Below are 13,535 nucleotides of genomic sequence, written 5' to 3' on the forward strand. Positions count from 1 at the left end.
AAAAATGATAATAGAAAGTTTTGGTCATGATTATTCAATTTTGATTCTGATAGATTATTTAAAAAGCACTGCTGTGAAACTGGGCCTCTTAGATAAATAATACATGGCTATATGATCTGTTGGACATTTTCCCTCTAGCTTTATGAAAAGGAGAACAAAGGTAAGTAATCTAAGATTTTGCAGCAAAGTCATGAATAAAAAGGGTATAATATTAGGGTAATATGACTTTTTAATGATTTTTTTATGTTTTTAATGATTTTTTTATGTTTTACAAAATATTAGAGACATAAAATAGAACAGAAGACAACATCTGCGATAATACTGCCCAGCTTAAGAAAGAAAACATAGTAGCATTCCAGATTACATTCTCCTTCCCCTTCATAGACAACGATTCTCTTAAATTTGGCATTTTCTTTTATTTTTGAGACAGGGTATTGTTCTGTCATCCAGGATGGGGTGCAGTGGTACCATCATGGCTCACTGCAGCCTCAACCTCCTGGGCTCAAGCTATCCTCCCACCTCATCCTCTCCAGTAGCTGGGGCTACAGGCTTGCACAACAATGCCTGGTTAAGTACATATTTTTTGTAGAGATGGGGGCCTCACTATGTTGTTCTAGCTGGCTTTGAACTCCTGCGCTCAAGCAGTCCTCTTGCATTAGTCTCCCAAAGGCTAGGATTTCAGGCAAGAGCCACCATGCCTGGCCAAATTTGGCCTTTTAATGATTGATACTTAAATATATTTTTCAGTTTTCAGCACTCCGACACTACTATATTGCTTCTAATATTTAAAATTAACTTTAATATATTACTTTGTAAAAATGAATTCTAGGTGATAATTACAGTTGGTATGCTGAGCCAAGGAGAAGATTCCAGGTACCTTCCCAGTTTGGGGGCACATGGAAGCTGATATTGTGAGATCTCCACATGTCAGAAGAGTAGATGAGATTCGCACTTCCATGTGGGACAAGTTTTAAGGAGGTTTAAACAGGACAAGGAAGGACTGCCAGCAAGTGACTGTGGTTTTAAAAATGGGTGAGGGCAGACATGGAACAATGAGAGAGAAAAACGGGTTGGCAGTGTATATCTTGTCTGATGTGGTAAATAAAGCAAAATGTGCAGATGTAGAATGAAAAGAGTCTTTCCTATGCATAAGGCCAAAAGAACTGAAGGCATCACCTAGTTCTATTCATCAAACACAGTTGGCACTAAGCTCAGACCAACATGGTTAGTTCCAGTTTTCTGTGTGTGTTACTTCTCTGAGACTAGCTCATTGATGATTCTGGTTTTTTTCCCCAAACAAGCTGGCTTTACAGAAAACTTAGCATCTTATTCCTTTTGGTCGCTAGTAACATACTGGGTAATTTATTAAAACAAAAAATTTATTTATTCATACAGTTTGGGAGGCTGGCAGCCCAAGATCAAGGGACCAAATTTCGGCGTGGTGAGGGCCTTCTTGCTGCATCATCACAATGCAGAAGGTGGAAGTGCAAGACAGCAAGCTAGCTGAAAGGTGCATACAGCCTGCTTTATAAGGGCTTTACTTCCATTAATGAGGAAGGGTGCGCAGGCCTAATCAGCTTTTAAAGCCCCATCTCTAGGCAACATATGAATTTTGGAGGTGACATATTCATAGGCAACATATGAATTTTGGAGGTGACATATTCAAACCATAGCACTTGGGAAAGACAGCATGCATGCATCTTTTCTGTTCTCCTACCTGCCAACTGACATTTCCCCCGAGTTCCTGAGGCGGTCAGTGCTCCTTTCTCAGACCTTTCCTATTCTCCAGTGACCTAATAGCTCATGTAAATCAAGTAATAAAAGTAAAATGCCTCCCACTGTACCTAGCGTACTGTAAAGCTCACTAAATATTAACCTGCTGTCATCTCACCACTACAACTTCTACCTAACATTCTCTCTTTCCCCTTTGCTTATAAGCAAAATTCTCATTCTCTCAATACCAGGGAAAGAAAACTATATGAATGAACTAAACATTACTTGGACATAAATATTTATACCATTTTACCATGTGCAGGGACCTATATTAGGTATTGGACAGCATAAGATCAAAATTTTTTCTCTCTCCCAGTATGGTTCTTTATATACCATTCTTGGCCTGGCAACCAATGAAGTCAGCTGTCTTTACCTCTATAACACCCATCAGAATTCTCTTTGCTGCTGTTAAGGACTCTATCAACTCAAGTCTAAACCTCTTTTAATTCCTTTTTGTTGACCTCTCTTCCTTTCACTAGTTTTCGACCCTGGATACATATTGGAATAACTTAGGATATAAATATACACGTGCACACACACACTCACACACACACACACACACACACACACACACACACAAACACAGCCCAGCCCAGACCACCTGAAGAATAATCTTATAAGCCAATCATGCTTGCTCCTTTGTGACTAGAATTCTCAGTTGCATCTCAAGGTCCTGGCCAAAGCAATCCCATATTAAGTAAACTGTTGTCCAAAATTAAAATTCTCTATGATATGGCATTTCTGAAAATACTCAAGAAAATGTTAGAGGGCAGACTCCAGAAGCTGGAAAATGGAAGGAAAAGATTCTATCATAGAGCCTCCAGAAGGAATACTGCCCTGTCGACATACTGAAATTAGCCCAACAAGGCCCATTTTCCAACTTGTGACCTCCAGAACGATTAAGTTGATAAAACTGTGTTATTTTAACATATGTTTATAGTGATTTGTTATGGTAGCAATAGAAAACTAATATGGATATGTAAGTGTGACAATTAGTTTTCCTCTCTGTTACAAAACATTCCCAAGTTAACATCAACAGTGATAACTGATGTTGATAGCATGTATTCTACTAATAAAGAATGGCATTTTATCTCTGTAGTCTTCTTCTTGAAACCCTTGTGAACAGAAGAGAAAATATAGCAGATTTGTTTTAACTTACAAGGCTGGTCTTTGTCTGTCATCCAGAAACTTCAATTTTGGGAGAGCTCCCATCATCCTAATTGACAAGAGCATCTCACTGTGCCTAAACTACAATACGATTTATACTGAACATCTGTTTTCCTTCTTAAAGTCTGGAATTTTGGTATGTGCCAGACAGAAGGTACCTATATGACCAGCTCCCAGTAAAAACCTTCCTAGTGCACAGCATTTCACACCTGTTGTCAGAACTTACTGTTGGGGGGAATTTAGCACACTCTGTGTAACTACATGGGGTGAGAACTCTTAGAGGAAGCTTGTGCCTGGTTTCCTACAGATTTCACCCATGCACGCCTTCCCTTTGCTGATGTTGGTTTGTATCCTTTCGTTGTAACAAAACATAGCTGAAAGTATGACTTGATGCTTAGTACTATGAGTCCTCTTAGTGAATCATCGAACACAGGAGTAGTTTTGGGAACCCATGACACAACTGATAAGCCCAGTTTAATCATGGAGAAAGCATCAGGCAAATCTCAGTTGAGGGGATTTTTACAAAATACCTAACCAGTACTCCTCAAAACTGTCAAGGTCATCAAAAACAGAGAAAGTCTAAGAAATTGACATGACAATGATACATGACAACTAATTGTTATGTAGTATCCTAGATGAGATTATGAAACAACGAAGAAAAGAACATTAGGTAAAAACTAAAGCAATCTGAATAAAGTATAAATATTAATCATAATGTATTTATATTGGTTTTAAATTGTGACAAATGTATCACACTAATGTAAGATATTAACAAACCAAGAGACTATGTGTGGAGCATTTGGAAACTCCCTGGACTACCTTCACATATTTTCTATAAATCTAAAACTATCCTCAAATAAAAAAGACTATTTAAAAATACTTGAGCATCTATTACATACAAAGTACTGTGCTAAGCATCAGAAAATTCAGATCTATATAATTACTTCAGGTAAAGGCATTATCAATCATATGTTATTTGTTCCACACCTACTCATTTACCTCTATGTTAGCAGAAATAAATAATTAAGATACTTTGTTTTATTAACTTGACTGCACATTTATATCTTATTATTCTACTAGAAGATGACTTCCTAGAAGATAGAAACAAATTAGAATTATTAACTTGTTGAGCATGCCCTAGATATTTTTGCATTCACAAAATGAAGAGAGTAATAAACTTATACTGAAATAATAATTTAGCACAAAGTAGAGTGAGCAATAAATACTGAACTACTTCAATATATGACTAAAGGTCATGATGTTCTTTCAATCTCTTAACTGTCTTCTTTACTAAGTGACTATTTCGTGATTTTCTATGTTTAACAAAGCCATGAAAAATGTGTATTACATGCTCAAAATTGTCACATTTTCATTACTGAAGCTTTCATTTCAATAACCATTAATTTTCTGCTTGAGGAAAAGAATGGGGAATAATTCTTCAATATTTGGATTACTATTATAATTCTACTGCATAGACAAATAAATATTTGGAGTATGATTTGTGTAAGATTTTAAGAAATGAAATATTAAATGGGCTCTTTTAAAAACTGTAAAATTTCAAAATGATATCTATATGCAGATCCATGAAAATGAATTTAGTTTCTTTGTGGAAGATATGTCTTTGCTAGATAAAACCGAATAAGCAGGTCTTTAATATAATTTGTGGGCTTCTATTATCCCCAGTGCCTAAATCACACCCTTTTAATAATACAAGTCATTTTATTCATTTAGCTCACTGAAAATAATGTAACAGAATTACTGTAGATGACTCAGTGATTTATTACAAACCATGATATATGGTCAATTATTTTAAATTTTCAAGTACAATAGTTTACAGACACATAAGGCAAACTCCCTCCTTTCATAACAGCTTCCTGTGGCCTTAAAGAGACGTTTTCTTTTATTCATATTAAATAGGCCCGAAGGTAAGAAATGCCAATACAGTAGAATAAAATGCTGCATAAAAAGAATTATTTAGAAATATTAAGAAATACTATGCAGCTATACTAATGGTAGCTTTATTTTCACTCGATTCAGAGAAAAAAATGTTTTGCCCTAGGATTAAATTTTTTATTAATTTCCTCAAAATGCTGATATATTGGCCATTTACTGATCACACTAATAACTTAGATAACCTAGATGGACCAAATGAAGTTTCAAAAGAAACTAGAAAAAGTTTTAACTGCATTAAAATAAAAATGCCACATAATAAAATTTATAGTACACAGCTAGTGTAGTAAAGGAAATTTATAGCATTAAATGATTAGGTGAGAAAAAAACCTCAAATCAGTAAGTTTCTATTATAAAAATATTATAAAAGGAGGACAAATGAATTCAAAGCAAAGGAAGCAAATAAAAAGAAGAAATATGTAAATATATATAAGTATAAATGAATTTTGAAAACAGTAAAACAATTTTAAAAACAATAAAAACAGAAACTTAAAACTGTTCCCTTGAAAATATCAATAAACTTGATAAACCTCTAGCAAGACTAAAAATAAGGAGAGAAGCTATCATTATCACTATTGAAAAGAAGTTATTATAGACCCAACAGATATTCAAATAATAAGAAATAAGAAATACTATGAACAATGTTACACATGTAATTTTGACAACGTATATAAGTCTTCAAAAACAACATCGAAATTTACTCTATATGATGTAGATAACCTGGATGGTCCTATAATTCTTATAGAAACTGCATTCATATTTAAATATCTTTCAACAAAGAAATCTCCAGGCTCAGGTAATTTCACTAAGAAACATGTAAGTAAAAAAATGTTATCCTCAGCCGGGCACAGTGGCTCACGCCTGTAATCCCAGCACTTTGGGAGGCTGAAGCAGGCAGATCAAGAGGTCAGGAGATCAAGACCATCATGGTCAACATGGTGAAACCCCATCTCTACTAAAAATAAAAATTAAAAAATTAGCTGGGCGTGGTGGCACACACCTGTTGTCCCAGCTACTTGGGAGGCTGAGGCAGGAGAATCGCTTGGAACCAGGAGATGGAGGTTGCAGTAAGCCAAAATCGTACCACTGCACTCCAGCCTGGTGACACAGTGAAACTCCATCTCAGAAAAGAAAAAAAAACATTATCCTCAATATTTTCCAGAAAATAAAAAAGAGACAACTAACTCATTTCATAAGGCCATCATTACCCTGGTACCTAAACCAGACAAAGATATTACAAAATTAGAGACAATTTCAGACTAATATTCTTCATCAACAGAGGCATAAATATTCCTCAGAAATGATTAGCAAATAGCATCTAGTAATACACAGAAAGAATAATATAGCATAACAAAGTGGAGTTTATGATGGGAATGCAAGACTGTCTCCGTATTTGATAGTGAATTATTATTGATACTGAAAACACATGATCATATCAACTCATACAGAAAAAGCATTCTACAAAATTCAACATCCATACATGAGAATACTATCAGCAAACCAGAAACAGAAGAAAATTTCCTCAACCTGAAAAAGAGTACCTACAAAAACCATACAACTAACATTATATTTACTAGTTAATAAATGGTTTTCTGCTAATACCAGGAAAAAGACAAGGATTTCTGCTCTCAACACTTCCATTCAGCATTTTACTATAATGAAGAATTGTAAACTGAAATTTAATAAAACATTAGCACTTAGCAACAGCGTTAAAAAGAATATTTAGAAATAAATCTGACAAGAGATGTCAAGAACATATACTCAATAACAAGATACTAAGTCAAAACAAAAATAGTGTTTTTAAACATTAGCAATGTACAAATGTTAAGTCACAGATTTTTAAAATAACAATAACTCCTCTCAAAAGAAAAATACTTAGGTATAAATCTAACTAAACATGCACAGGTTCTAAACTGCAAAATACTGATGGAAGAAATTAAAGACTTAAATAAAGAGAAAGACATACTATGTTCATGTTACTACGAGAGTCAACATAGTAAAGATTTCAATTTTCCCCAAGTTTATCTATAGCTTCAATATAATTCCAATCAAAATCTCAACATGGATGTTTTAGAAATATAAACAGATTGACTTTGTTTTATATGGAAAGTCAAAAAATTAAAACAGCTAAACCAATTTTGAAAAAGAATAATAAAGTCACAGAAAAAAGGGAGTACTAACAAAAGTAAAAGATTAAAGATGAACTGTACAGAACAGAGTCCAGAAATACACCCATTCATTTTCAGACAACTGATTTTTGACAAGCCTACAAACACATTTCAATTGAAGGAAGGACACTGTTTTCAACAACTGGTGCTGAAACAATTGAGCATCTCTATTTAAAATAATATACCCCTTAGCTTAAACTTCACAACTTATTAAAAATTAATTTAAAATGGATCCTAATTCTCAAGGTCAAACTTAAAATTATAAACCCTTTTGCAAAAAACCATATGAGAAAATCTTTGTAACCTAGAATGAGGCAGACTTCTTAGATATAACAACAAAAGCACGATCTATTAAAACTTTTGAGAAATTGGACATCATAAAAATTAAACAGGTTGGCTCTACAGGAAAAAAATGAAGAGACTAAAAAGAAAAGCAGCAGACTGAGAGAAAACATTTACAAATCACATATCCAATGAAAGACTTGTATCCAAAATATATAAAGAACTCTCAACAGGAAGAAAATAACCCAATTAAAAAGTAAGCAAAGGGTTTGTTTCTGTATTTTTTGAAACATGTTGGAGTGGCTGGAGTGGACTGGTGTGATCAAAGCTCACTGTAGCCTTGGTCCTGTGGGCTCAAGCAAACCTCTCACCTCAGCCTCCCAACTAGCTAGGACTATAGGCACACACTACCATGCTGAGCTAGCTAATTTTTAAAAAATTATTATTTCTTTGTAGAGGTAAGGTCTTGCTATGTTGCCCAGGCTGGTCTTGAACCCCTGAATCAAGCAATCCTCCCATCTTTGCCTCTCAAAGTGCTGGGATTATAGGCATGAGCTGCCACACCTGGCCCAAAAGATTTGAAGACACTTAACTAAAGAATATACACAAACGAAAAATGAGTATATATGTTTAGCATCTTTAAGGAAAAGCAAATTAAAATCATAATGTGATACAACTGTCTACATATTTGAATGACTAAAATCTTAAAATATTAAGAATACTAGTGCTTGCTTTCAAAGATGCACAGTAAGTGGAACTCTCTGCTGCCTGGAATGCAAAATTGTCCAGCCATTCTGGAAAACAATTTGACAATTTCTCATATAAGTAAATATATACTTACCATATGATCCAGCAATCCCACTCCTGGATATTTACCCTAGAGAAATAAAAAATTAGGTTCACACAGAAATATGCACATGAATGTCTGTAAAAGTTTTACTCATAATTACCATAACCTGGAACAACCCACTTGTCCTTCAGCAGCGGAATGGATAAACTGTGGTTCATTCATACAATGGAATACTACTGAGCAATAAAAAAGAACTATAAATATATGCAACAACTTTCATGAGTCTCATAGGCAATTTTGCTGAGTAAAAGAGGCCAGCCTCAAGGTTGTATACTATAGGATTCTATATTTTAATATTATATTAATATTTTACATTATCAAAAAGACAAATAATGGAGAACATATTAGTGGTTTCAGGAAATAGGGATGGGATAAGCCTATAATTATAAAGGTATATAGCACAAGGGAGTTTTAGGAAAATATTCTATATTTTCACTACTATATCATTGTAGTGGTCATTATATAGACCTTTACATGTGTTTAAGTCAGAGAGCTGTTATGCTGAGAATTTTATTGCATGATAATTTAAAAAATAAAAATGAAAAACAAAAGGACTATGCTAGATAAAAAAGAGGTTTGCTGGTTAAATGTGGCTCATTGTTATGTTTTTCCCCAAAGTAGATGCTCAATTAACTTTTGCCAAACAAAACTCTGAAAATTGGCTGTAATGTCTGCTTCAATATCAATCTCATTTACATCCCTAAGATTCAAATATTTAAATAACTTTTTGTACTGTCATTAATACTTTCTATCATGGTATAGATTACTGAAAGCTATCTAGTTTACAAGCATTTATTAAAAACCTAAAGTGAAAATTAGAAATCCAGATATATTAACCAATTATTTTAAACATAAAAAAACTATGATTATTAATAGTAACTTTTACTTTACATATTGTATGTTTATTCTCATTTCAAAACGGGCAAGATCAATCTGTACTGAAGTCATTACTCAAAGGCACAGTATCCCAAACAGGCATTTCATAAGTGTTTACAGAATTAATTAATCTTTATTAAATAGGGAATGAGCTGCATAGCTATGCCATTAATTTATCTCAGATATTAATTCTTTCTAGGATTTGTCTTTTTGTTTGAAATAGCAAAACAGACTTAAAAACTGTAATTATTCTGGTTCTAACTATGATGTATACTTTTATCACTAACACAAAATTTCTGTGCTGCTGTACAATTTAAAATTTTCTGTGCTAAATAAACACTGGGTATTTGTTTGCCTGTAGCTTCTGCACTACCAATCAAACCTAGAAGGATCCTGCCATGTCACTTCCTACACTGACCTGTGACAACAGGCCTAAGACTCATTAATTCTGATCAGTTAGCTAAGCTATATCACATACATGTGAATGAATAAAAACAACTTCATCTATACAAAAAACAAACAAACCCACATTAACTTTGCACCTGCTTTGCTCCAAACTGTGTAAAAGAGTTTTCCTATGATGGAAAGTGATCAGTAATGTAGCTGAGGTTTTCAAAAGTACCTAGCCTAAGAATTAAACACATTTTTAAATTCTAATGATGTTATTTGCACGTATTTACAGTACAAAGTGTAATTTCCATACTTATTTTACATTTCTATTTGCTAGAGAATTATTTTAGAGCCCTCCACATTACATTAATCATTTTGAAGATATTCTTTCTGAATATTCACTTAACATCTGACCATCTCCAATTTACCTAGGTATAATTTCTCAATGAAAATTTTGAATTTTACAGCTTCAGTTAAGTTAAACTATGAAGTGTATTATAATGATGCTAAAGCACATTCATTTTTTACATTCTGTAATATATACTTTGATGTCACATTACACTATCACTTGCAAACAAATCAAAGTGCATTATAGCAACCAGGCAAAAAAATAAAAAAAAATCTATAAAAATAATTATACCATATAACTGAAAGATTAAAAAACACTCAATCTGAAGCATTTAATGCAGTAATTTTATTTTTTTTGAATCAAAACTAGAATCATAAGCCATGAGTTTACTTAACTACTTTAGAAAAAAAAAAACTATCAAGTTGCAGCTTTCTGTATTTTAGTTCTGTTAACATACAACACACTGATTAATAACACTATTATGATAACCAAATAATAAAGGCAATTTGTAAAAAAAAAGTTTATTCAGAAACATATTGGTTCAAACTTTTAAATTTTCATGAGCATCTTAACCATTGGCTTTAACTGCTTTCCATAGCACCTAATATTTACTCCTCAGTTCCTTCATACATCCTACTCTGGAACATATTACTATGGGTATTAAAGTAGATCAAATCATAGAGAAGCATAGTCTCCTACAAAATTACAATAAAGGTAAATTACCATTATTTATAATTTTCACAATTTAGCATAGTTAATCATATTGAGATCATGTGAACTCATAATTAAGGCTCCTTGAAATATCCATTTGAGCTATTATAAACAGGATGAAAACTGAATGACTTTGGCACCTGATTGAATTTAGACAAACATTTTTTCAACCCAAAATTTAAAAAAAGCATTTTTTCAACCCAAAATAAAACCACTGCAAAACAATCCTAACATGTAATACATTTAAAATATAGTAAAACAATCCAGTATTACTTAGAGATTAATATGCCTTTAAAATACTAGCAGAATTGGTAAAAATTGCACAAAAGAGCTTTTTTTCTAAACATGCATGAAGCATAGACAGGGTTATACATACCAATTATAATATGGCTGCATAATTATTGAGTACATTTAGAGAGAAATAGCATTTCAAGAATTATTAAAACCAAGTGTTTGTTATAGAGGTGTTGAAGGTTAGCTCCACTACCCAAACTCCAGTATTTATAATATAGATTTTTTAGTAAACTCTTTTGAAAAATATTACCTGCTTCTGAAGCCATCTTTCACGCCTTCGTTGTTTCCGTCTTAGATTCTTCAACTTGCTCCTTTCTCTTTTATTGAGTCTCTGATTAATGCTGCCCAGTGAAAAACTCACTGGGTTCAGGAAGTCCAGAGGGGAGAGGTGTTCTTCTTGGTCTGAGGCCTCCAGCATGCTCCTGCCAGCTGAGGGCAGGTCCATCAGGAAAGTCAGGTTGTTAGTATTAGCATGGTCAGAGTACACTGAAGAAGCTTCTAGACCACACTGAAATTCTCCTCCTCTTTGTGTCTGGGTCTCATGGGGAGCCACTGAAAATCTTTGCAGCAGCATATTAGGATCAAAACTGGATGGATTCTGAAAGGAACAGCTATTTTTACCAGATTGTAAAGGCAAGCCTGAAAGGTCAATAGGCTGTGTTTCATTTAGTCTGGAATAGGCAGTAGTCTTACTATGTACTTCATATAAAGTGGGTAATAAAGTCAGTTTCTCACTGATGTTCAGATCCAAACTATGTGATTTTCTATGAAAAGCTCTTGTAGTGCATCTGCTAGTCACAAGCTGGGGAACAAAAAGCTGGTATTTTGGTTCTGATGCTTTAGAGAGCAGTTTTTCATTCTTCATCTCAAAACATGTTGATCGCACCTCTAGGCAGAGTGCTTCTGTTAATCTTCCAGGGTCATTATTATTTTGGGCCATGTTTAAAAGCCTGTGATTTCTGTTTTTGGAGCTACCACCTGTCAGAAGAGCTTCCTTGTCACAACCTGACTGAACTCTAGGATGTGACAAGTATTTCAGTGATGGTCTCATTAGTCCGCCTGCCTGTGCTGGCTGATAATCGGTGCGGCTCTTAGAGAGATGTACAGCTGCAAGCTGGCCGCAAGAACATTTTGGAGTGCTGACAAAATTAAAGCCCCCTAAACGGGCCCCACAGAAAGGGCAATTCAGTTTTCCAACTGTCCACTGGGCCTACAGGTAATAAAGAAAAATAAAGACAATACTTTCATTATAAAGTAACCAAAGAGAATTTTTTTTTAAGACAGACACATAAAAGGCTAGCTTTCTGTTTTCTGATTAGTAGACTGAACAGCAAAGAGAAACAAGCCTTCCAATAACTAAAGATAAGTAGCGCCAAAGTTCTAAAATGATAATGTATTGCAAATCATACCAATCCAAACAATATTCCTAAGAATTCTAAAGGAGTCTCGTAAACAATAGGTTGAATATAGATACAGTGTGAACTAAAGAAAAATATGCTATGGAACCAGGAAGCAAATCAGTGGACAGAGCTTAATTTGCAAGTAAAATCTCACAGGAAAGTGTCTGTTTTGATACACTTCTTGCATACCAAGCACTGTGGGAGGGAACTTTACTCAACCAACAGAATAAAGCTCTTCCTGGCTTTTTACATACAACCAAAAGATACTGACTGCATACATCAGACAGTTCATTTTCTATGCTTAGATTGGAAATTAATAATGATCTTAAAATTATCTTTTCAACTGAGATAGTGAAATATCTGCAGTGTCCTAATATATTTTGTTAAGTTATAAACAGTGTACTGTACTGGCATTCTCCTAGAAAACTGTTACAGTGTGAGAATGAATGTAAGAGATAGCCATCAAATGTTATTTTTTTAACAAAAAATTAAGCTATGCAGTGGAGAAATCTAATTATATATTTCCAAAGTCCTATTACTTATGATTTTCTAAGACAGGTGTTTTGAATTGTGAAAAATAACTATACATACAATGTAAGTTCTTATAGTTCATTAAAAATTCTTTCAAGTGTAGAATTTTCATTTTGATTATACTGATGAGAGTCATTAATTACCCTATTTATTTTATATGTTTGTACATTTATGTGTATATGTATAGATATGAATAACATATACAGAATATTCCATTTATTCAACAGGACCTATTCTTGGTGCTGAGGATATACAAATGAACAAAATAAAAAAGTCCCTGACTTCCCAGTGCTTATATTCTAAGCTAGGAGCCAGGCAATGTAACAAGTTAAATAAGTGTATGTGTATGTAGGTAAATATGTATAGGTGTATGTACAATAATATATATTATGTCATACATATGTATATATGCTTTTGTATATGTAAAAGTAATATATATTATGTGTGTGTGTGTGTGCGTGCATGTGTATGTAAAATACAGATGTGTATATAAGGCAGAGAAGTGAGAAAAGAAGTGTGAAGAGCGGTAATGGGAGTGAGGGGCAGTAAGAGGTTGGGCAAGCAATGTATCTAAGAAAAACAGTTCTAAAAAGAGGACAAAAACATTCTGAAGGTTATATATTCTTACTTTTACTCAGAAACTAAGAACTTACTTTTTGGATTAGGCAGTTTATCCATTCTGGAAGAGCTTCTGTATTCATGTGCCACACGTGACAAATAGTTTGATCATCAACTGAATCATGTTTATCCTGTTAAATAATAATAAATGATATTACTAATTACTAGTTCAGAAT

The 13,535-nt window shown here is 33.6% G+C and overlaps 1 protein-coding gene across 6 annotated transcripts in view; it reads right to left on the reverse strand.

The window, feature by feature from the left end:
* Positions 1–13,535, reverse strand: part of RNF180 (ring finger protein 180) — a 237,554-nt gene that overhangs the window by 178,158 nt on the left and 45,861 nt on the right. For all 6 annotated transcript variants that reach the window (XM_074385564.1, XM_074385554.1, XM_074385549.1 and 3 more), the window contains 3 exons: positions 13,395–13,490; positions 11,061–12,020; positions 8,182–8,217 (listed from right to left, as the gene is read on the reverse strand). In XM_074385564.1, coding sequence (XP_074241665.1) covers positions 8,182–8,217; positions 11,061–12,020; positions 13,395–13,490 — 1,092 coding nt within the window. The remainder of the gene's footprint in view (positions 1–8,181; positions 8,218–11,060; positions 12,021–13,394; positions 13,491–13,535) is intronic.

This window comes from Saimiri boliviensis, chromosome 1 (assembly GCF_048565385.1).
Source record: "Saimiri boliviensis isolate mSaiBol1 chromosome 1, mSaiBol1.pri, whole genome shotgun sequence".
Taxonomy (NCBI): Eukaryota; Metazoa; Chordata; class Mammalia; order Primates; family Cebidae; genus Saimiri; species Saimiri boliviensis.